This window comes from Argopecten irradians, chromosome 5 (genome assembly GCF_041381155.1).
Source record: "Argopecten irradians isolate NY chromosome 5, Ai_NY, whole genome shotgun sequence".
In the NCBI taxonomy this organism is placed as follows: Eukaryota; Metazoa; Mollusca; class Bivalvia; order Pectinida; family Pectinidae; genus Argopecten; species Argopecten irradians.
Window position 1 is genome coordinate 25,047,232 of NC_091138.1, and position 25,656 is coordinate 25,072,887.

Below are 25,656 nucleotides of genomic sequence, written 5' to 3' on the forward strand. Positions count from 1 at the left end.
ACTTGTAAGCTGCTAACCGTATTTTGTGTAGACAAAAATGAATTTTGTGTGCTGGAAGATGATTTCGTTATTACAGAATTCAATTTTGTATATTTTTGAAATTGAATTTGATTACAAACAGATAAAGTCCCAATCGGCGCCCCGTTCTATGCCCTATCAATAAATTTGTCATGCGATACATCTTTTGCCGAAAATATCTTTTGTATAGTCATCAATATTAAAGGATATATATGAATATGAATGGGTTGATATGTATGAAGATCTATACCGTTCATTTTTGCAATGGTGCACTTTTCGCTCCTAGTTAAACATACATGGTCCTACATGAGCTTGGTAGAGTTTATCCTGTGATAAAGCAAAATATCATATAACACATCCATGGGGCTATTTGTTCCAACATTTCATCTTCTGTAATACTTAATAATAGTCGTATGTGTACACCGAAGGCGAATTAATCCTATTACTAGGCCATCTATAACCTGGGCGTCCCCAGCGACACTTGTAGGTAATGAGAGCTAACTGAAGTATGGTCTATATCCTCCAAAGGGATTATCGGTGATACAATTGTTGTACACTATATATCGCGATGGTTTTTTGTTCTGATGTGATGTTGTCTGTAATATAATATTTTTGATGTAATCTTTGATGTAAGGATAAAAGGGAAAAAGGTTTAATAATCAGAACAGCTCTCAATTATTAATGATATTTATTAATTCATTTCCACATCTATAAAACACATTGTATATGATGATATTATAGAACCAGTTCGTCAAACATGTTGACATTTTTTTCACGATGCTATATATGATTTCTCAGAAGTCAATAAGTCCTATAACACGTGTATTAAGTAATTATTTTTATGTAACTTAGGAATGTCTTTGCTGAATGTGTAAACATGTTAAATAATGCAAGTTTTCAGGTAAGGTATTTAAGATTTTAGTAATAAACTGAAAAAAAGAACTTATGGGGATATAGATTGCGTAAAGTAACAACGCTCTTGTTCTAAAATAGCCAATACACACACACACAGTGTATTATAATGAAGCGCTATGAATCTGAACGGATGCTGGATATCACATGACCTACTGCTGCAGCTTAATATAGCTCGTTACAGCTAACGCAGAGAAGCGGATGAAACGGGCATTGCTAGTGTATTAATACAGAATAGTTATAAGGTAAGTATTGCAAATTGTAACGTTTATCTATAACTTGAAAATTTAACTGTAAAGATACGAAAATATTATCTGTTATTATTCTAATTGGCTCACGCTTGTAAGATGCGTTATGGTACCAACACTACAACACTGTCGAACAATGTTTGTAATGAATATTTCAAAGACACATTTAACAGTAAAAGAAACGCTAATATGATTCGATGTGATTACGTCACGAAGACACCTATGACGACCATGATTTCAATGTCTTAGCGTTTTCAGATCAATATTGACCAGAAATGTAAATGTGTGTAATTTGATGTGAGCCTCGATACGGTTTAACATAGCCAGACAACAGTCAGGACCAACGTTTAGGGATGGATCGATAGTATAGCGACGTACTACTACTCCCCTCCCCATCCTTATCACAGCGCCACACTCGTAAATTCTAAAATTATATTTACAGATCCTGTATCTTTACTCCCCCACCTCTACACATGTTTATGTTTACAACAGTAATCAGAGGATTGACGCTAGTATCCTCTTAGTATTTCGACATACACACACAGGGACCCCGCTATTACTAATTTGAATTGGCCGGGGTTCAGAATGTGTGTGTTTACATGGAAAGCGGTGTTGGGAATGAGGAAGCACATGCTGGTATTATACGGCCTTCAGTAGGATTAGTGTGAATTTTTTACATTCAGAATGTACGCCAATATTTATTTTGTGTTTTTATAACTTATTTTTCATTCAGTTTTTATACACACTACACAATCGTTTTCCTTATTATCAGTCACACTACTACCATCGTCGTTCTCCTCTAGATCTTCAACCTTACATAGAGTTGACTATCTTACTCCTCAGATTAATATCACATACATCATTCGAATTCATTCATTGAGTATTTACTATATATCTTCATGCATTCATAACTCATCATTACTATCATTATGATCTACACATTCAGTCATCACTTTTATCTACTCATCTACTTATATCTTTCATTTCCATTCATTAGTTTACCTTACAAAATAATTATTCATATATTTCATTTCCACAATTATTTTTCTTTAGTGTAAGGATTTTATTTCTTGAAATGAATATTGATAGACTTATCGATGAGTAGGAGTAAAATTGAATTCACAAAGCGAACTAGGTATACGATTCAATAAACACGAATTTAAGATACATGTAGGTGGACTATGTTATATCTTGTGCTTGTTGGTTTATTGTCAGTATAATGTGACTTAGTGGGGTGTGCTGTTCGGTGTCAGTATAATGTGACTTAGTGGGGTGTGCTGTTCGGTGTCAGTATAATGTGACTTAGTGGGGTGTGCTGTTCGGTGTCAGTATAATGTGACTTAGTGGGGTGTGCTGTTCGGTGTCAGTATAATGTGACTTAGTGGGGTGTGCTGTTCGGTGTCAGTATAATGTGACTTAGTGGGGTGTGCTGTTCGGTGTCAGTATATTGTAACTTAGTGGGGTGTGCTGTTCGGTGTCAGTATAATGTGACTTAGTGGGGTGTGCTGTTCGGTGTCAGTATAATGTGACTTAGGGGTGTGTGTGTTGTTCGGTGTCAGTATAATGTGACTTAGTGGGGTGTGCTGTTCTGTGTCAGTATAATGTGACTTAGTGGGGTGTGCTGTTCGGTGTCAGTATAATGTGACTTAGTGGGGTGTGCTGTTCGGTGTCAGTATAATGTGACTTAGTGGGGTGTGCTGTTCGGTGTCAGTATAATGTGACTTAGTGGGGTGTGCTGTTCGGTGTCAGTATAATGTGACTTAGTGGGGTGTGCTGTTCGGTGTCAGTATAATGTGACTTAGTGGGGTGTGCTGTTCGGTGTCAGTATAATGTGACTTAGTGGGGTGTGCTGTGTTCGGTGTCAGTATAATGTGACTTAGTGGGGTGTGCTGTTCGGTGTCAGTATAATGTGACTTAGTGGGGTGTGCTGTTCGGTGTCAGTATAATGTGACTTAGTGGGGTGTGCTGTTCGGTGTCAGTATAATGTGACTTAGTGGGGTGTGCTGTTCGGTGTCAGTATAATGTGACTTAGTGGGGTGTGCTGTTCGGTGTCAGTATAATGTGACTTAGTGGGGTGTGCTGTTCGGTGTCAGTATAATGTGACTTAGTGGGGTGTGCTGTTCGGTGTCAGTATAATGTGACTTAGTGGGGTGTGCTGTTCGGTGTCAGTATAATGTGACTTAGTGGGGTGTGCTGTTCGGTGTCAGTATAATGTGACTTAGTGGGGTGTGCTGTTCGGTGTCAGTATAATGTGACTTAGTGGGGTGTGCTGTTCGGTGTCAGTATAATGTGACTTAGTGGGGTGTGCTGTTCGGTGTCAGTATAATGTGACTTAGTGGGGTGTGCTGTTCGGTGTCAGTATAATGTGACTTAGTGGGGTGTGCTGTTCGGTGTCAGTATAATGTGACTTAGTGGGGTGTGCTGTTCGGTGTCAGTATAATGTGACTTAGTGGGGTGTGCTGTTCGGTGTCAGTATAATGTGACTTAGTGGGGTGTGCTGTTCGGTGTCAGTATAATGTGACTTAGTGGGGTGTGCTGTTCGGTGTCAGTATAATGTGACTTAGTGGGGTGTGCTGTTCGGTGTCAGTATAATGTGACTTAGTGGGGTGTGCTGTTCGGTGTCAGTATAATGTGACTTAGTGGGGTGTGCTGTTCGGTGTCAGTATAATGTGACTTAGTGGGGTGTGCTGTTCGGTGTCAGTATAATGTGACTTAGTGGGGTGTGCTGTTCGGTGTCAGTATAATGTGACTTAGTGGGGTGTGCTGTTCGGTGTCAGTATAATGTGACTTAGTGGGGTGTGCTGTTCGGTGTCAGTATAATGTGACTTAGGTGGGGTGTGCTGTTCGGTGTCAGTATAATGTGACTTAGTGGGGTGTGCTGTTCGGTGTCAGTATAATGTGACTTAGTGGGGGTGTGCTGTTTGGTGTCTGTCAGTATAATGTGACTTAGTGGGGTGTGCTGTTCGGTGTCAGTATAATGTGACTTAGTGGGGTGTGCTGTTCGGTGTCAGTATAATGTGACTTAGTGGGGTGTGCTGTTCGGTGTCAGTATAATGTGACTTAGTGGGGTGTGCTGTTCGGTGTCAGTATAATGTGACTTAGTGGGGTGTGCTGTTCGGTGTCAGTATAATGTGACTTAGTGGGGTGTGCTGTTCGGTGTCAGTATAATGTGACTTAGTGGGGTGTGCTGTTCGGCTGTCAGTATAATGTGACTTAGTGGGGTGTGCTGTTCGGTGTCAGTATAATGTGACTTAGTGGGGTGTGCTGTTCGGTGTCAGTATAATGTGACTTAGTGGGGTGTGCTGTTCGGGTCAGTATAATGTGACTTAGTGGGGTGTGCTGTTCGGTGTCAGTATAATGTGACTTAGTGGGGTGTGCTGTTCGGTGTCAGTATAATGTGACTTAGTGGGGTGTGCTGTTCGGTGTCAGTATAATGTGACTTAGTGGGGTGTGCTGTTCGGTGTCAGTATAATGTGACTTAGTGGGGTGTGCTGTTCGGTGTCAGTATAATGTGACTTAGTGGGGTGTGCTGTTCGGTGTCAGTATAATGTGACTTAGTGGGGTGTGCTGTTCGGTGTCAGTATAATGTGACTTAGTGGGGTGTGCTGTTCGGTGTCAGTATAATGTGACTTAGTGGGGTGTGCTGTTCGGTGTCAGTATAATGTGACTTAGTGGGGTGTGCTGTTCGGTGTCAGTATAATGTGACTTAGTGGGGTGTGCTGTTCGGTGTCAGTATAATGTGACTTAGTGGGGTGTGCTGTTCGGTGTCAGTATAATGTGACTTAGTGGGGTGTGCTGTTGTGTATAATGTGACTTAGTGGGGTGTGCTGTTCGGTGTCAGTATAATGTGACTTAGTGGGGTGTGCTGTTCGGTGTCAGTATAATGTGACTTAGTGGGGTGTGCTGTTCGGTGTCAGTATAATGTGACTTAGTGGGGTGTGCTGTTCGGTGTCAGTATAATGTGACTTAGTGGGGTGTGCTGTTCGGTGTCAGTATAATGTGACTTAGTGGGGTGTGCTGTTCGGTGTCAGTATAATGTGACTAAGTGGGGTGTGCTGTTCGGTGTCAGTATAATGTGACTTAGTGGGGTGTGCTGTTCGGTGTCAGTATAATGTGACTTAGTGGGGTGTGCTGTTCGGTGTCAGTATAATGTGACTTAGTGGGGTGTGCTGTTCGGTGTCAGTATAATGTGACTTAGTGGGGTGTGCTGTTCGGTGTCAGTATAATGTGACTTAGTGGGGTGTGTGCTGTTCGGTGTCAGTATAATGTGACTTAGTGGGGTGTGCTGTTCGGTGTCAGTATAATGTGACTTAGTGGGGTGTGCTGTTCGGTGTCAGTATAATGTGACTTAGTGGGGTGTGCTGTTCGGTGTCAGTATAATGTGACTTAGTGGGGTGTGCTGTTCGGTGTCAGTATAATGTGACTTAGTGGGGTGTGCTGTTCGGTGTCAGTATAATGTGACTTAGTGGGGTGTGCTGTTCGGTGTCAGTATAATGTGACTTAGTGGGGTGTGCTGTTCGGTGTCAGTATAATGTGACTTAGTGGGGTGTGCTGTTCGGTGTCAGTATAATGTGACTTAGTGGGGTGTGCTGTTCGGTGTCAGTATAATGTGACTTAGTGGGGTGTGCTGTTCGGTGTCAGTATAATGTGACTTAGTGGGGTGTGCTGTTCGGTGTCAGTATAATGTGACTTAGTGGGGTGTGCTGTTCGGTGTCAGTATAGTGTGACTTAGTGGGGTGTGCTGTTCGGTGTCAGTATAATGTGACTTAGTGGGGTGTGCTGTTCGGTGTCAGTATAATGTGACTTAGTGGGGTGTGCTGTTCGGTGTCAGTATAATGTGACTTAGTGGGGTGTGCTGTTCGGTGTCAGTATAATGTGACTTAGTGGGGTGTGCTGTTCGGTGTCAGTATAATGTGACTTAGTGGGGTGTGCTGTTCGGTGTCAGTATAATGTGACTTAGTGGGGTGTGCTGTTCGGTGTCAGTATAATGTGACTTAGTGGGGTGTGCTGTTCGGTGTCAGTATAATGTGACTTAGTGGGGTGTGCTGTTCGGTGTCAGTATAATGTGACTTAGTGGGGTGTGCTGTTCGGTGTCAGTATAATGTGACTTAGTGGGGGTGTGCTGTTCGGTGTCAGTATAATGTGACTTAGTGGGGTGTGCTGTTCGGTGTCAGTATAATGTGACTTAGTGGGGGTGTGCTGTTCGGTGTCAGTATATAATGTGACTTAGTGGGGTGTGCTGTTCGGTGTCAGTATAATGTGACTTAGTGGGGTGTGCTGTTCGGTGTCAGTATAATGTGACTTAGTGGGGTGTGCTGTTCGGTGTCAGTATAATGTGACTTAGTGGGGTGTGCTGTTCGGTGTCAGTATAATGTGACTTAGTGGGGTGTGCTGTTCGGTGTCAGTATAATGTGACTTAGTGGGGTGTGCTGTTCGGTGTCAGTATAATGTGACTTAGTGGGGTGTGCTGTTCGGTGTCAGTATAATGTGACTTAGTGGGGTGTGCTGTTCGGTGTCAGTATAATGTGACTTAGTGGGGTGTGCTGTTCGGTGTCAGTATAATGTGACTTAGTGGGGTGTGCTGTTCGGTGTCAGTATAATGTGACTTAGTGGGGTGTGCTGTTCGGTGTCAGTATAATGTGACTTAGTGGGGGTGTGCTGTTCGGTGTCAGTATAATGTGACTTAGTGGGGTGTGCTGTTCGGTGTCAGTATAATGTGACTTAGTGGGGTGTGCTGTTCGGTGTCAGTATAATGTGACTTAGTGGGGTGTGCTGTTCGGTGTCAGTATAATGTGACTTAGTGGGGTGTGCTGTTCGGTGTCAGTATAATGTGACTTAGTGGGGTGTGCTGTTCGGTGTCAGTATAATGTGACTTAGTGGGGTGTGCTGTTCGGTGTCAGTATAATGTGACTTAGTGGGGTGTGCTGTTCGGTGTCAGTATAATGTGACTTAGTGGGGTGTGCTGTTCGGTGTCAGTATAATGTGACTTAGTGGGGTGTGCTGTTCGGTGTCAGTATAATGTGACTTAGTGGGGTGTGCTGTTCGGTGTCAGTATAATGTGACTTAGTGGGGTGTGCTGTTCGGTGTCAGTATAATGTGACTTAGTGGGGTGTGCTGTTCGGTGTCAGTATAATGTGACTTAGTGGGGTGTGCTGTTCGGTGTCAGTATAATGTGACTTAGTGGGGTGTGCTGTTCGGTGTCAGTATAATGTGACTTAGTGGGGTGTGCTGTTCGGTGTCAGTATAATGTGACTTAGTGGGGTGTGCTGTTCGGTGTCAGTATAATGTGACTTAGTGGGGTGTGCTGTTCGGTGTCAGTATAATGTGACTTAGTGGTGGCTGTGTGCTGTTCGGTGTCAGTTATAATGTGACTTAGTGGGGTGTGCTGTTCGGTGTCAGTATAATGTGACTTAGTGGGGTGTGCTGTTCGGTGTCAGTATTATGTGACTTAGTGGGGTGTGCTGTTCGGTGTCAGTATAATGTGACTTAGTGGGGTGTGCTGTTCGGTGTCAGTATAATGTGACTTAGTGGGGTGTGCTGTTCGGTGTCAGTATAATGTGACTTAGTGGGGTGTGCTGTTCGGTGTCAGTATATTGTGACTTAGTGGGGTGTGCTGTTCGGTGTCAGTATAATGTGACTTAGTGGGGTGTGCTGTTCGGTGTCAGTATAATGTGACTTAGTGGGGTGTGCTGTTCGGTGTCAGTATAATGTGACTTAGTGGGGTGTGCTGTTCGGTGTCAGTATAATGTGACTTAGTGGGGTGTGCTGTTCGGTGTCAGTATAATGTGACTTAGTGGGGTGTGTGTCGTGTCAGTATAATGTGACTTAGTGGGGTGTGCTGTTCGGTGTCAGTATAATGTGACTTAGTGGGGTGTGCTGTTCGGTGTCAGTATAATGTGACTTAGTGGGGTGTGCTGTTCGGTGTCAGTATAATGTGACTTAGTGGGGTGTGCTGTTCGGTGTCAGTATAATGTGACTTAGTGGGGTGTGCTGTTCGGTGTCAGTATAATGTGACTTAGTGGGGTGTGCTGTTCGGTGTCAGTATAATGTGACTTAGTGGGGTGTGCTGTTCGGTGTCAGTATAATGTGACTTAGTGGGGTGTGCTGTTCGGTGTCAGTATAATGTGACTTAGTGGGGTGTGCTGTTCGGTGTCAGTATAATGTGACTTAGTGGGGTGTGCTGTTCGGTGTCAGTATATGTGACTTATGGGGTGTGCTGTTCGGTGTCAGTATAATGTGACTTAGTGGGGTGTGCTGTTCGGTGTCAGTATAATGTGACTTAGTGGGGTGTGCTGTTCGGTGTCAGTATAATGTGACTTAGTGGGGTGTGCTGTTCGGTGTCAGTATAATGTGACTTAGTGGGGTGTGCTGTTCGGTGTCAGTATAATGTGACTTAGTGGGGTGTGCTGTTCGGTGTCAGTATAATGTGACTTAGTGGGGTGTGCTGTTCGGTGTCAGTATAATGTGACTTAGTGGGGTGTGCTGTTCGGTGTCAGTATAATGTGACTTAGTGGGGTGTGCTGTTCGGTGTCAGTATAATGTGACTTAGTGGGGTGTGCTGTTCGGTGTCAGTATAATGTGACTTAGTGGGGGTGTGCTGTTCGGTGTCAGTATAATGTGACTTAGTGGGGTGTGCTGTTCGGTGTCAGTATAATGTGACTTAGTGGGGTGTGCTGTTCGGTGTCAGTATAATGTGACTTAGTGGGGTGTGCTGTTCGGTGTCAGTATAATGTGACTTAGTGGGGTGTGCTGTCCGGTGTCAGTATAATGTGACTTAGTGGGGTGTGCTGTTCGGTGTCAGTATAATGTGACTTAGTGGGGTGTGCTGTTCGGTGTCAGTATAATGTGACTTAGTGGGGTGTGCTGTTCGGTGTCAGTATAATGTGACTTAGTGGGGTGTGCTGTTCGGTGTCAGTATAATGTGACTTAGTGGGGTGTGCTGTTCGGTGTCAGTATAATGTGACTTAGTGGGGTGTGCTGTTCGGTGTCAGTATAATGTGACTTAGTGGGGTGTGCTGTTCGGTGTCAGTATAATGTGACTTAGTGGGGTGTGCTGTTCGGTGTCAGTATAATGTGACTTAGTGGGGTGTGCTGTTCGGTGTCAGTATAATGTGACTTAGTGGGGTGTGCTGTTCGGTGTCAGTATAATGTGACTTAGTGGGGTGTGCTGTTCGGTGTCAGTATAATGTGACTTAGTGGGGTGTGCTGTTCGGTGTCAGTATAATGTGACTTAGTGGGGTGTGCTGTTCGGTGTCAGTATAATGTGACTTAGTGGGGTGTGCTGTTCGGTGTCAGTATAATGTGACTTAGTGGGGTGTGCTGTTCGGTGTCAGTATAATGTGACTTAGTGGGGTGTGCTGTTCGGTGTCAGTATAATGTGACTTAGTGGGGTGTGCTGTTCGGTGTCAGTATAATGTGACTTAGTGGGGTGTGCTGTTCGGTGTCAGTGTTCGTGTCGTGTGACTTAGTGGGGTGTGCTGTTCGGTGTCAGTATAATGTGACTTAGTGGGGTGTGCTGTTCGGTGTCAGTATAATGTGACTTAGTGGGGTGTGCTGTTCGGTGTCAGTATAATGTGACTTAGTGGGGTGTGCTGTTCGGTGTCAGTATAATGTGACTTAGTGGGGTGTGCTGTTCGGTGTCAGTATAATGTGACTTAGTGGGGTGTGCTGTTCGGTGTCAGTATAATGTGACTTAGTGGGGTGTGCTGTTCGGTGTCAGTATAATGTGACTTAGTGGGGTGTGCTGTTCGGTGTCAGTATAATGTGACTTAGTGGGGTGTGCTGTTCGGTGTCAGTATAATGTGACTTAGTGGGGTGTGCTGTTCGGTGTCAGTATAATGTGACTTAGTGGGGTGTGCTGTTCGGTGTCAGTATAATGTGACTTAGTGGGGTGTGCTGTTCGGTGTCAGTATAATGTGACTTAGTGGGGTGTGCTGTTCGGTGTCAGTATAATGTGACTTAGTGGGGGTGCTGTTCGGTGTCAGTATAATGTGACTTAGTGGGGTGTGCTGTTCGGTGTCAGTATAATGTGACTTAGTGGGGTGTGCTGTTCGGTGTCAGTATAATGTGACTTAGTGGGGTGTGCTGTTCGTGTGTCAGTATAATGTGACTTAGTGGGGTGTGCTGTTCGGTGTCAGTATAATGTGACTTAGTGGGGTGTGCTGTTCGGTGTCAGTATAATGTGACTTAGTGGGGTGTGCTGTTCGGTGTCAGTATAATGTGACTTAGTGGGGTGTGCTGTTCGGTGTCAGTATAATGTGACTTAGTGGGGTGTGCTGTTCGGTGTCAGTATAATGTGACTTAGTGGGGTGTGCTGTTCGGTGTCAGTATAATGTGACTTAGTGGGGTGTGCTGTTCGGTGTCAGTATAATGTGACTTAGTGGGGTGTGTGCTGTTCGGTGTCAGTATAATGTGACTTAGTGGGGTGTGCTGTTCGGTGTCAGTATAATGTGACTTAGTGGGGTGTGCTGTTCGGTGTCAGTATAATGTGACTTAGTGGGGTGTGCTGTTCGGTGTCAGTATATAATGTGACTTAGTGGGGTGTGCTGTTCGGTGTCAGTATAATGTGACTTAGTGGGGTGTGCTGTTCGGTGTCAGTATAATGTGACTTAGTGGGGTGTGCTGTTCGGTGTCAGTATAATGTGACTTAGTGGGGTGTGCTGTTCGGTGTCAGTATAATGTGACTTAGTGGGGTGTGCTGTTCGGTGTCAGTATAATGTGACTTAGTGGGGTGTGCTGTTCGGTGTCAGTATAATGTGACTTAGTGGGGTGTGCTGTTCGGTGTCAGTATAATGTGACTTAGTGGGGGTGTGCTGTTCGGTGTCAGTATAATGTGACTTAGTGGGGTGTGCTGTTCGGTGTCAGTATAATGTGACTTAGTGGGGTGTGCTGTTCGGTGTCAGTATAATGTGACTTAGTGGGGTGTGCTGTTCGGTGTCAGTATAATGTGACTTAGTGGGGTGTGCTGTTCGGTGTCAGTATAATGTGACTTAGTGGGGTGTGCTGTTCGGTGTCAGTATAATGTGACTTAGTGGGGTGTGCTGTTCGGTGTCAGTATAATGTGACTTAGTGGGGTGTGCTGTTCGGTGTCAGTATAATGTGACTTAGTGGGGTGTGCTGTTCGGTGTCAGTATAATGTGACTTAGTGGGGTGTGCTGTTCGGTGTCAGTATAATGTGACTTAGTGGGGTGTGCTGTTCGGTGTCAGTATAATGTGACTTAGTGGGGTGTGCTGTTCGGTGTCAGTATAATGTGACTTAGTGGGGTGTGCTGTTCGGTGTCAGTATAATGTGACTTAGTGGGGTGTGCTGTTCGGTGTCAGTATAATGTGACTTAGTGGGGTGTGCTGTTCGGTGTCAGTATAATGTGACTTAGTGGGGTGTGCTGTTCGGTGTCAGTATAATGTGACTTAGTGGGGTGTGCTGTTCGGTGTCAGTATAATGTGACTTAGTGGGGTGTGCTGTTCGGTGTCAGTATAATGTGACTTAGTGGGGTGTGCTGTTCGGTGTCAGTATAATGTGACTTAGTGGGGTGTGCTGTTCGGTGTCAGTATAATGTGACTTAGTGGGGTGTGCTGTTCGGTGTCAGTATAATGTGACTTAGTGGGGTGTGCTGTTCGGTGTCAGTATAATGTGACTTAGTGGGGTGTGCTGTTCGGTGTCAGTATAATGTGACTTAGTGGGGTGTGCTGTTCGGTGTCAGTATAATGTGACTTAGTGGGGTGTGCTGTTCGGTGTCAGTATAATGTGACTTAGTGGGGTGTGCTGTTCGGTGTCAGTATAATGTGACTTAGTGGGGTGTGCTGTTCGGTGTCAGTATAATGTGACTTAGTGGGGTGTGCTGTTCGGTGTCAGTATAATGTGACTTAGTGGGGTGTGCTGTTCGGTGTCAGTATAATGTGACTTAGTGGGGTGTGCTGTTCGGTGTCAGTATAATGTGACTTAGTGGGGTGTGCTGTTCGGTGTCAGTATAATGTGACTTAGTGGGGTGTGCTGTTCGGTGTCAGTATAATGTGACTTAGTGGGGTGTGCTGTTCGGTGTCAGTATAATGTGACTTAGTGGGGTGTGCTGTTCGGTGTCAGTATAATGTGACTTAGTGGGGTGTGCTGTTCGGTGTCAGTATAATGTGACTTAGTGGGGTGTGCTGTTCGGTGTCAGTATAATGTGACTTAGTGGGGTGTGCTGTTCGGTGTCAGTATAATGTGACTTAGTGGGGTGTGCTGTTCGGTGTCAGTATAATGTGACTTAGTGGGGTGTGCTGTTCGGTGTCAGTATAATGTGACTTAGTGGGGTGTGCTGTTCGGTGTCAGTATAATGTGACTTAGTGGGGTGTGCTGTTCGGTGTCAGTATAATGTGACTTAGTGGGGTGTGCTGTTCGGTGTCAGTATAATGTGACTTAGTGGGGTGTGCTGTTCGGTGTCAGTATAATGTGACTTAGTGGGGTGTGCTGTTCGGTGTCAGTATAATGTGACTTAGTGGGGTGTGCTGTTCGGTGTCAGTATAATGTGACTTTAGTGGGGTGTGCTGTTCGGTGTCAGTATAATGTGACTTAGTGGGGTGTGCTGTTCGGTGTCAGTATAATGTGACTTAGTGGGGTGTGCTGTTCGGTGTCAGTATAATGTGACTTAGTAGGGGGTGTGCTGTTCGGTGTCAGTATAATGTGACTTGATGGGGTGTGCTGTTCGGTGTCAGTATAATGTGACTTAGTGGGGTGTGCTGTTCGGTGTCAGTATAATGTGACTTAGTGGGGTGTGCTGTTCGATGTCAGTATAATGTGACTTAGTGGGGTGTGCTGTTCGGTGTCAGTATAATGTGACTTAGTGGGGTGTGCTGTTCGGTGTCAGTATAATGTGACTTAGTGGGGTGTGCTGTTCGGTGTCAGTATAATGTGACTTAGTGGGGTGTGCTGTTCGGTGTCAGTATAATGTGACTTAGTGGGGTGTGCTGTTCGGTGTCAGTATAGTGTGACTTGATGGGGTGTGCTGTTCGGTGTCAGTATAATGTGACTTAGTGGGATGTGCTGTTCGGTGTCAGTATAATGTGACTTAGTGGGGTGTGCTGTTCGGTGTCAGTATAATGTGACTTAGTGGGATGTGTTGTTCGGTGTCCTGAGTAGGATAATTAACTAACAATGGAATTTAAGTACTTATATATAGACAATAAAGTCAGTCGAAAACATTCTTCTGAATAAATGTCAGGATTGTCAAGATTTAGTAAACACAACTAGGTGTGGGATTTGTAAAGTATATATTGGTTTATAGAATAAATTTTTGGTTCCTAGTTAAAGTATTACACACAGCCTATCAAATAGAATTACATTCATGTTATGTTCTTATGAAGCTTCAAGTAAACATTTCGCGATTCAAACGAATGTATTATCAGCTTCCAAAGTACATTTGACTTACTCTATATGAAGGTTCAACACGCGGAGTGTATTAACAACCTAGTTTACATAAAATTTATACTAAGTATACCAATGAATAGCACGTAGGAGCTCATGTAATTCACCGTAGATGCTACACGAAATGATAAAATTTTCTATAAATGCCGATGAAGAGTGGGTCATGACCATGTATCATCAATCCAACTTTAACGTTTGCCATTGTCTCTCTAGGTTGTGCAGGTTTCACAGGCCGAAGCAATAGATCATGTCTTCCGACGAAGTACAGCTCAGTAAAGCTGAAACCAAAAAAGTAAAAGAAATCTTCAGAGAATATATGAAAATAACGAGTAAATCAGCAAGTCCGGACCAAATTAACTCTAAAGCTATTGGAAAACTAACAAAGAAGTGCTGGCCAAAGGAGTTATGCCTGTACACCGATACTGTTGCTTTCCCTGCATGCAAAGAAAAGGGAAAACCGTAAGTCCTCATGTTTATCATAAAATTTATTCAAATAAAAATTTGATCTGAGTTATGTAAATAGGAAAATGATATAAATGTTCAGTAATACGTATTACACGCAACATATTGAACACGCCTAGACCCGATAAATAGTTATTTTGATCAAAAAAGAAACAACTGAAGTCCGATTAAACAGATAACACAATACCACACTTACAAACACATCCAAAACCATTCGATTATGAGACGTGATATATACCCACTGTTTTACAGATTCATGCTAATTAATGATGAAAAGATTAAAGAATTTATAGGACGTTGTGCCTCAAAGATGCGATCTCTCGGGAAAACGGCAAAGGAATCGTCATGGGAACTAGAACTTGTCAGCATGTTATCACCTCCTACTATGGAGGGCGTTACGGTAGGTCCCTTAGGTCCATATAAGGCTATTTTCTTTGCCTCTGTGTAGTCATTCCTTACACAGCTATTATTTTGTGGTTATGAAATAAGTTTTGCCTTGCTTGGAAAGGCTATGCTGTGCCAATTAAAAAAAGTATAAGTATTAAGTTTTAAGACATATTATAAGTATGTTTACATTAATGAAGTCGATAACGCTTATTTCATATATTTCCCAGTTTGCATTTTCATAGGTCTTCATGCAAAGATTTTTTTAAAATCATAGTTTGTGAATTATGATTTATTGTGTTTAGAACGAATCTATAACTGATTGTATTTAGAAAGAATCAAAGACCGGAAACGTGAGTCACTTCACAGATGCTTCAGGATACACAGGGACACACAAAGAACGGTTTGACGAGAGTGGTAAAGGTAAGGGCAAATCTGGTCGTGAAGACACTACCCCCAAAGATGGCTATGTGCAGGCTTTCAAAGACAAGGGCACGTACGACCAATCACACTGAATATCACCTATACTTATGTTTAGTTTATCTATTTATATGAATCATACTGTAGTCTTTAACATGTGATCTAGTCAGTATGTTCTGTGTTCTGGACATCCGTAAGTGATTGAAAAGGTTGCCGCAGTAACATAGTAAAAGATAGGTATTATTTCTGTACATTGTAATTCATAAATTAACAAGCGTCCAGGCTAGTGCATTGGGATAGATGATTTGTAATACTGAGATATCTTTGGGTGTGGTACTAATTGGCCTTATTTACCTGGTATATCTTTCGGGCGTGCTATTGGGGCGTACTGGAATCTGTAGGTCACCTTACCGGGTTCAGACCATAAAGCGAGACAGTCTTTTACAAGTGAGGTTGTATTTGTATATTTTTATTTTATATAAAGCAAATGTCTTATAATACAAAGTTTACCTGTCAAATAAAAAGAAAATAGTAACAAATATTATTCTCATGCTAAAGAATATGATTAATTAGCTGTTTATTCTAAAGTTATATTAATTCTAATACTGGTTCAATGATAAATCTCGTAACCTGTATACATTTTATACTCTTTGTTAGTTAAAAGTAATGATTAGCATATTGATTGAGTAATGAAATGAGACATTAAAACATAGAATAGTGTTGTGGTTAATCCATTACGTTGATCAAAGTGAATGCGAACGTATACATGCAGCTTTCAAACTGTATCTTCCCAATGTCTGGTAGAGTTATGCCCCTTTGGCTGACATAGTTCCATTCTTATTAAAGACTATAAAGGAGCACCTGCATGGGCCGTCATTGCCTTATATAATGGGTATTAAATACCATTAATGCAAATTATGATTCCTCGATAATATATTCAGGATATCGAAATAAATTTCATGATATGTTAGTTAATCATTTAACATTTCATAAAAAAATACTGTAAATGGACAAATTACAAGCTTGAAATCTTTAAAGTGAATAGTCGGGCAAAGAAAACCAGTCTAAATGCGTTCATTGGCCTTCCAAAAGTTCTCACATATTAATACGACGGCCAAGTTCTGCTTAGTTTCCCAGTTCTGACCATTAAAGTAAAGAAAAGTTGAAAGCATTGAAAGCGAGGCTGCGTGGAAATGTAACCACGGACATATTGAGCCGGGAGGACGTATTAGAATTTCCATACTTTAAATTAATTTCTTCGTATGCAGACAGATTTTGACGAGAAATTTTATTTTTCCATTTCATAAGAAATTACCCTGGATACATTCACACCATTTTTACCGACTTTAGCCATCCTTGCCCGACTATTCACTTTAACATCATGTTTAGAAACAACAACATTATGCAAAGTGATTGGGAAAATGGCAGTCTAGAAGGGCAGCATTATCAAATTTATGTGAAGATATTTGTGTTATGTTTTTGGAAATACCTATACACATGCCGACACATCTCGATATAATCACATTTGAAAGTAAAACATGCATACGCTTTTAAACCTTTGTTTCTAATTTGAATATCTTCATTCTATCATTATCATTTTTTGTATGTAAAAGTGTGCTTAGTTAGCTAACATGCTACAAATTTAGAAAAAAAAGCCTCATTATTGCCGTTCATGCTTTTGGCAGACAGCGCAGCCCTTCAGTCATTTCGAGGCAAGATAAGTGTCGCAGTAATTGATTCGAAATTAAGGTATAGTCTAGGTCTAGGTTTTCTTTGTAAATACATTGCATATAAATCATATAGAGTGTTTCAAGTGCTGTGGCCATCGCCAATGAAGCATCATCGGTATTCCAAGGGCTATTACCACTACAGTTATATCCAACCCCAGATTTATCTCACAGTAAATATTAAGATGACATAAAAGTAATTTGTTGATTTGAGATACATCAAACAGGAAAATTATTACATATTGTGGCTGTCTGCGTGGCTTAGAAGTTGTTTCTCTCTAAAATCTTCTATGGAAGTTTCTGCAGGCCTGTGATTGGCAGTTTCTTTTCCTAGACTGCATCCAATTCTACTGTGAAATAGTCCAGTGATGAATATAATAGTCAGTGATAGTAATCCCTGGCGAATCGAGGATACCAATGGACATTATGATCTATCAGAGTTACTTCCCTTTCTTCTGACAGAATGACACAAAGAGAAGTTACTATGACAGATCCTTTATATCAGTATGCTGTCTTGGGTTGCCTCATCCTCGATACTCAAGGGGTTCCGATCACTAACGATCTCTACACCCCTGGACTATCTCATAGTAAAATTGAAGGCAGCTCAGTGGAAAACATTTGACCAATCGCAGGCCAGTAAAGATTTCCTCCGAAGACTACAGAGACATCAAAGCCACACAGTCGACCACAGTGTACCTTATACGGCTCTTATGATGTACATCAAATGACTGAATTACCTGTACTGTTCTGTTGCCTCCGGTTTTACTATGAGATAGTCCAGGGGTGAAGTGATCGTAAGTGAACGAAACCCCTGGAGAATCGAGGATGGGGTTGCCTGTGCAGTGTGTATTATAAAACATAATTTACAAATTGGTAAATTGCGCAATGTTTGTTTTCATACAATTTTACTAATGAGTCAAATATGCTTGGTGTAGGAAAAACTTTTCTTTTGTCATAAAGTTTACAATCAATACGTACGGGTGTTTCTGTGGTGTTGTATGTATCACTTATGCCGTATTGTCAAAATTTCTATTTAATCACAATGTTTGTTATTTTGGTACATATATGTATTTATTTTTGAAATATATTCGTAGTTTTATTAGCTAATCTGTTTAAGGTTTACCAGCAAAAATATTGAATATATTTATCTATGTAAATGTTATCTATTTAAATCGCCATATAGATATCAAAATGAAATCTTGAATTGTTGTACGTTCTTACTGTTACCTCAAATATATACCATAAAGCATTACAGTAATTCATAAGTCTTGGTATACCAGCATTTAGAACTGTCGAAATGTTCACACACATGAATCTGAAGAAAGCAGATTCTCATCCCTTTAAAATAATGGAACTTCAGATCAAATAAGTAGTAAATATTTTATATTGTAAGTATGTATTGTGTATCGAATGAAACATCGTTCTGATCTCCTGAAAATCGTCTAAGATGAAGTGACAGTAAGGGTGTGTCTTCCAAAAAAAATTTGTATAATGTGTGCGATAAAACATTAGAAACTACACAGCTATTAGGGCGATGTTGATACAATATATTTTTTTGAACAAATCTCTCAGATTTAGAGTAAAAAATAAAATCTAGGTCAAATATTCCTGAAAGCAAAAATAATGAATTCTAAGAAAAAAAAATATTTTCTTCAACTTGTCTGGATCTGATATGGAATGTTTTCGTGTAAAATCGACAATAATAAATAGTTTATTTCTTAAAATAAAAAAAATAAAAACTGAATTCATTTCAGGTAATTCGCTAGTCGTATTCAAATATACTTTACCTTTTCGGCCATGACCTGATTGTTGAAATAGGCTTCTTCTTACGAGTTTGAGTAAACGAAGAGCCATGACTTCACTTCGTAATGCAAGTGAAATTGTTTTTCATTTCATAAATGATATCTTCTTTGCAATACAACAAGGCAAATGATAGGTTTAATCATGATATATTTAATATATTTATGTGTAATATATGATACATTAACATAGAAAGTAGTATCAAACATTCATGTAATTTGTTATAGAAAATTTACTTTAATGTTTAATTTGATTGAGGTATTGTGTACTCGTTATATTTTTCCATGTAATGCATTAAATATTTGATTACCCATTGTGTTATGTATTTTATGATCTACATTAAATTTCACGTACAATCGTATTACGTGTTGTTTATTTTATTTTACTTCATATTCATATCAAAATCTGAATTTAGACAAGTGTGCTTGCATCAATAAAGAACACAACAGCTACATATTTGATTATTAAAGAACGATGCGTTTTTTTTATTCATTTTATATGCCACTTTTATATGCCACAGGTTAGCTGAGTCATGCAGTCACTTAATTACATGATCTTTAAGCACATCAAATTATCCTATATTAACTACATCTTTGTTAAATGTGCCATGTAAACATAGGAACTCCTCTGACCTAGTGTAAATGTGTGATCCTAAAAGCTATCAACATAAAAAAAAAACTGACTATGAATAAAAAAAAACTTTGCTTTTTTCGTCCTTACTTGTGAATTTTCACACTGGCCTGTGGTATTTTTGCCCACACAAAAATACAGTAAAAGCTACATTTATACCTCGGCATCTGTGACTTTATCGCCTATTCAATCTAACAATAGGTTAACTAAAACGGATATTGATTAAGATATAAAACATTTGTACAAATAGATGTGTAGACGATATGTATATCCACGTTTTATATAGGTGTGTAGACGATATGTATATCCACGTTTTATATAGGTGTGTAGACGATATGTATATCCACGTTTTATATAGGTGTGTAGACGATATGTATATCCACGTTTTATATAGGTGTGTAGACGATATGTATATCCACGTTTTATATAGGTGTGTAGACGATATGTATATCCACGTTTTATATAGGTGTGTAGACGATATGTATATCCACGATTTATATAGGTGTGTAGACGATATGTATATCCACGTTTTATATAGGTGTGTAGACGATATGTATATCCACGTTTTATATAGGTGTGTAGACGATATGTATATCCACGTTTTATATAGGTGTGTAGACGATATGTATATCCACGTTTTGCAGTCATGACAGTTTGATCGACATATTGATAATAAAACTTAATTCCGTATATCTTTGAAATGATTGTCTTACCAAACATGAGTGAAGTTGAATATGGACTACGCTTTGTTTATATGTTTGTAGTCTGCTATCTGAATAATTATGTGTTATACGATGTATATGTGGTCTTTTGGAAACAAACACTTATAATACTAAAGGTGCTAAACCGCTGACTATTCATTTGTTTCTATCGGAAACAGGAGCAGACGAATGGCCAAAATGATTAATCAATGAAGCAATAGGACTCTTATCATTAAAAAATCATTTGTGGATAACGTTGTGAGCTCATAACGTTGCACCAGGATGTTTATGACCTAAGAATAACATTACAGTCATATATAGTCTTTATTGTTCTACTGTGATACTGGAGGATACTGCATTGTATGATAACTGAAACCCATGTAAATAAACACTTATATTATAACGACAAAAAGCTTATTGTAACCATCCTGATACAATGTTATTGGTCAATTTTCTTTTTGTGAGGTCTTTTCTACGGATGTTGAGAATATTATTTTTTTAAAATATTTATATATAATATAATAAGCAATTCAATGAGTGATTGCGGTATCATTGTCAATTTGATTTAAAAACAATAAATACATGTATGCTGTCGACATTAGTTGTCCTGTCGTAGGGCAGCTGCCACGCATCACTTATCACACACAGACATAATGTTCTCGGTGAATGTTGCTTATCCTTGATTTCATTTGATTTTGATTGAGACGGAGTTCCGTCCTGAGATAGAAAACGCATACTTGTCCGGAACATCTGGTCCCGCTATATTTTGATATCCTTGGTGAGGCTACATCACGTCGGGATTTTGTTTTATATTTTGTACAACAAACAACTTCTTATTGCATAACCAATCGACTTTATTTGAAATAAAATTCTAAAACATCAACAACTTTTTATATCACAATTATATTGAATAGTAAATCTAAACAATCAAAATATGTAAACACAATATATTTTCATGCCTAAAACATATTTGGATATGATTTTCTTACAATGTTAATAGTTTCACCCGAAAAATATAATTATCTACTTGATGTCCAAGATCTTATTTTTCGAACATGGCATGACAATCGAAGTTAGTAGTTACTAGATTCCTTAACAAAGTCTAAGTTTTAAACAATAACACATAAATTAATCAAAATTAAAGTATTCTACGAGAAAGAGGATTTTTTTATGTTCAATATCATAGGACTGGAACATAAATAAAAGGTCAATTAATTTTCAATACTAGAAGAGAAATGTTGAACATATCACTAATTATTGATTTCTATTTGTATTTGATGATACAACATATTGTTTAATATATGTTACCTAAGTTTGTTAATAGGTAACGTTCCCGCGATAGACTTCTAAATGAGACATCATAATTTGATATGGACAATTATCAGGTAAATTGAACTTTCCTAATTTGAAACTATTGCAGGAATGTAATGACAGATTATATATAACAGATTGACTGATACTATAAAATATTGAAACACGAGGAAAAGCGGTTCAGTATAACATAATAAACTTTGTCAGTTAATATAAAATCATTGCACTTATCAAACTATTTCACACAAGTTTGTACAATGGTTTTTTTTATCGATTAAGCTTGATCTGGTGCCCAGTATGACGTCAGTCAGTATGCACTGTAGTTAATCCCTTCGACGCCTTGTCTGCATAAGAACCTTTCGCCATAGCTCCTTTGGAAAGACCCAAGCTCTTGCCACCTCTTGCATTCATCTCAAATATAGAATCAATCCGGTCCTTTTCCATGTAAACGTTGGAGATCGAGTTGAGGAGTTTATCGATGCGGTCTGGGAATTCATCGATCTTGCCTGCCATGCTTTCCTGTTTCGCTTTTCTCACATCTTCCGGTTTGAGAACACTTTTGTCCACCGTTCCGAATCCAGTCCATAATTTGAATCGCTCGAGCATGAACTGGACTATTTCGTAGTCATTGTTCTGTTTATCGATGTCATTGCGGACAGCGCTGAAAGTCTCGTTTAGAATGGACAAGAACATGTTGACAACTATAAATGTTATCGCCACAACGTACAAAAAGAGCGAAACCTGAGTGATCACGGGGTTCACTCTTAACATGCTGTAGATTTCGAATTTACCCATCATCATCACGATTCCGGATTCCAAAGCGGTGATGAATGTGCTGAATGATTTTATATGTGCCACATAGATCAGATAGAAGAACTGAATAAACGCCAAGAACACGATGTTGAAAATTATGCTAAAATGCATCAGATCTTTGCATGAATTTTTCAAGGTAGAAGCCAGTAAAGACATCTTCTTGTTGAATCGTAATAACTTCAAGAACTTGAGGGTGCCCAAGAATACCAACCATCCTATGATGTAGCTGAATATCTCACTCCAATAGCCGACATACTGGAACTTCATGTACTCATTACCATGAGTGTGTTTGAACCTTTCAGTGAGAGTGTTGGTAATTACCAGGCGATAAAAGTACAAGACAACTGCAGTGACCGACATTCCACAAATTCCAAATTCTATCAAATTCCAAAACTGTTTGAAGTATTTTATTTTCTCGCGAATGATGCCCCGCACTTCACGAACAATAAAGTACACTGTAAACAGGAGATATATAACTTCACACGCAAGCTGGAACAACATCACATCGTTCATGTAAGGAAGCAGTGTCGCGGGCTCGAATCGGTACGATGGGAAAATGCCGTTACTTGGTCTGAATTCTGCTAGCAAGGTCGAAATTGCAAATAGATTTACACCAGGGTTGTAAACTGTGAACTCCACAAAAACTGCTCTTGTGTACTTGTCGATCCATCCTTCACTTTCTAGCTGCTTCATTTTCCTTGTGATCGAATGGGATGATCCCCGTAGTCTGACCAAATAACCACCTCCTGCGTATAGCGCCATCTGACCCCAGTACGGATACCCATTGAGCTCCGAGGCTGAAGTATATCGGTATTCTTCTCGAGTATTATCTGATGAGTTGCCATACATTTTCCTCCATCCTACCTGGTACTCGTCCTCGTCCTGGTTCACGATAGTGTATTCACCGTTGCATTCTGGTATTACCTTAGCTATCTCGTCAGCTATACGGCATGTATCTAAAATGATAAATAAATAACACTCTCAGGTAGATATGAATGTACAAATGAATGAGATCTTGAACAGAGCGATATATCTTCATAGTTTACACGAAAAATCCCATGTCATCAATTTTCATGCAATGATTAGGTCTAAAATGCCCATATATATTTGGTTTTTGTATAAATGTTTTCCAAAATCCAGATATAAACTTAGTACATGATTTTGAGTCATAACATTAACTAATCATATTGATCATGAATTTAGAGTTACTCAAAATATGGTACCTTTCTTGCTACGAAGCTGTCTCATAGTAGCGTATCCCATGAGTCGAGACACTTTGTCGTTTATGTAGCCTCTCAAAAACAGAGGATGGTCGTCGTTGTAATATTTATTAGCTCGTATTCCTGTTGCCAATCCTGATTTTGCCCATTGCCAAAAGTTTTGTGTATTTGTTATCTTAAATAAAAAGGTATAAATTTTAATTTTGAACTGAACAAACGCTTAAACACAAATATGTACAATATTCCATTTCGATTTGAGGGATGAACATTACAAGCTACACATATCAGGTCTATATGAAGTTATACATATTTCACTTGAAGCGCAAGCTTTATCACAACAAATTTGAATTAAATTAAAATTTTGTCTTCTTCTCCAAATAACGTTCATTTATGAAGTGTTCTGAAATAGCTATGGTTCGATATGAAAATTTCGAAGTTATTGAAGGCGAATTCTAAGCAAGTTAAGATGATGCTAGCAAACGTTGCGTATTCAGTATAAATTATTTCATTGGACCTTTGTTCGCTAACATGTATTTAAATAATATTGAAAGATTATTTTAACTTATAATACGTATAAATTCCACTCCTCTTTAACTAGGAAAACAAATCACCTTTTCGAACTTATGATTGGTGTCATTCGTGATTATGAAAACCTGTTCCATGCTGAACTTGTACAGGTAAGAGTTCGTATTTCGATTCTGGTAACTGATCACCATAAGGATCCACACAAAGAAGGAATAAAAGATAATCTCTCTGATCACTGCCCACATCTTGATTTCCTTCAGGCGCACCTCCCTCGCCTTGTCTAGTAGCTGGTTATCGGCCGGGACGTAGGACGCCTTCTTTGGCTTTGTGGCTCCCATTCCTGTATCATTGAGAGTACATGAAAAGTTCTCTTGAAATATTCCGACGGATTAAGTAATTTGAAATAGATTTGAGTATTATGGTTTACATTTATTACAAACGATTAAATAGAAGTTTAAAGAAATTAAAAATAATATATTGTATTACGCATGATTGAACCCAAAACAGCAATGGTTTTTTTTTTAAATCCAGAGGAGTGTGTGCGATGAACCAATAGGCCAGAGCGTGTAAAGGGTAAACATCTAAAAATGAGCAAAATTTTTGCAGGGTGTGCCTAAGATTAAAGTGTAATGTTATGTAGTGTATAGACATATTGCAATATAAAATTGTAAATGTTTATTATAATTAACATTTTTTACCAAATTCGTCGTGTAAGTACTCCTCATCATTTGATAAATTCTTGGGCTTTTCCTCATCGTCTGCCTCCTCCTCCTCATCTCCCCCTGGGTTTTTGATTATGAGCGAGAAAAGAATGGCTACAGCAAACACCTGTAATATTAGAATTTCATTTCAGAATATTTTATTGTCAGATGTTACATACAATTGGAATTGGGCAACAGGCAACATGCCTATACACGCCCTCTCCTTACATATTAACAGTAGATACAAATTAATATTGATATATACATAAATAATCTTAATTGCTATATTTATTTAATGATGATGATTTCCTAAAACATCAAGCTAGATATTGATAAACATCATATACAAAATGTCTCCTACTTCATATCATTACAAATAGAAAAAAAAAAAGATTTTACAAGATATTCAACGAATTCAACGAAATCTATTCAACAAAATCAGCGAAATCTATTGAAATCTATTGGTATCTCTGACAAAGCACTGAACTTTATCCAATATAGCTTTGTTAATGTTTATATCGTGTCTTTCAGAGCCTTGCAAAAATGTTTGTGTTGTCAGTGGTATATCATTGTCAAGTTCCAAGATAGAGTTAAAAAGGAGCCGTCTAGGGTTGACGTATAAAGGACAGTATAGAAAATAGTGTTCACGATCTTCGTTTTGAAATCCACACAGGCAGGCTGGACTGTCACTGAGATGAGAATTAAAGAGATCCGTATTAAGGTTACTAGCAACTGACATAATAAAATATTTGACATACGATCACCATTATATTTGAAAATATCGGAACATTGAGCTCTATTATCAAAGATATATGTATTTACTGTAAAACTTTTGATGGATCTAACAGATGACATTGTAGGAAATGGACAGGACGGTTCGTTCCATTCGGTCATAATAGACGGGAAAAAGCTGTTTTTATATAACTGGGTTCTAGCTGCAGGAACATTAAATAATCTGTTATGTCGGAAATTGTAATTATCACCAATATTTAAAAAGGGTTGTAATAATTCATAAATATGAGAAGGGCAATTGTTATTAAATATATTGAAAAAAGTTATATTTCGATGTAGATGTCTTCGTTTAATAAGTGGTACTAGGCCATATTCTTTATAAATTATAGCGTGACTTGTTCCCCTTCTTAAACCAGTTATAATGCGTGCTGCTTCAAGCTGAATTGACTCCAAAATATCACACTCAGATTGGTTGCAATTAGACCATACTATATTAGAATACTCGAGAATGGGTCGAATAAAGGAAGTATAAATAGTTTGAAGTGATTTTCTATCAAGTTTGAATTTCAGTAATCTGAGTATGTTTATTCTTTTGTATGCTTTCTCATATATATAATTTATATGGGTAGACCAATTTGCCATTGAATTGAAA

At 39.5% G+C, this 25,656-nt stretch overlaps 2 protein-coding genes across 3 annotated transcripts in view; one reads left to right on the forward strand and one right to left on the reverse strand.

Annotated features, from left to right (window-relative positions):
• The first annotated feature begins 1,065 nt into the window (after window positions 1-1,065).
• Window positions 1,066-18,732, forward strand: LOC138323333 (tubulin polymerization-promoting protein family member 2-like). Its single transcript, XM_069267873.1, has 4 exons — window positions 1,066-1,175; window positions 13,792-14,037; window positions 14,293-14,440; window positions 14,757-18,732. Exons 2-4 carry the CDS (start codon window positions 13,826-13,828, stop codon window positions 14,937-14,939), a joined length of 543 nt encoding a protein of 180 aa, XP_069123974.1. The 5' UTR covers window positions 1,066-1,175; window positions 13,792-13,825; the 3' UTR covers window positions 14,940-18,732.
• Window positions 18,733-20,543: 1,811 nt separating this feature from the next.
• LOC138323332 (polycystin family receptor for egg jelly-like) overlaps window positions 20,544-25,656 on the reverse strand; it is a 57,913-nt gene continuing 52,800 nt past the window's right edge. For both annotated transcript variants that reach the window (XM_069267872.1, XM_069267871.1), the window contains exons 34-37: window positions 24,270-24,399; window positions 23,658-23,911; window positions 23,050-23,221; window positions 20,544-22,782 (exon numbers count right to left, since the gene is read on the reverse strand). In XM_069267872.1, the coding sequence (XP_069123973.1) occupies window positions 21,317-22,782; window positions 23,050-23,221; window positions 23,658-23,911; window positions 24,270-24,399 (2,022 nt within the window). In that variant the 3' untranslated portion in view covers window positions 20,544-21,316. The remainder of the gene's footprint in view (window positions 22,783-23,049; window positions 23,222-23,657; window positions 23,912-24,269; window positions 24,400-25,656) is intronic.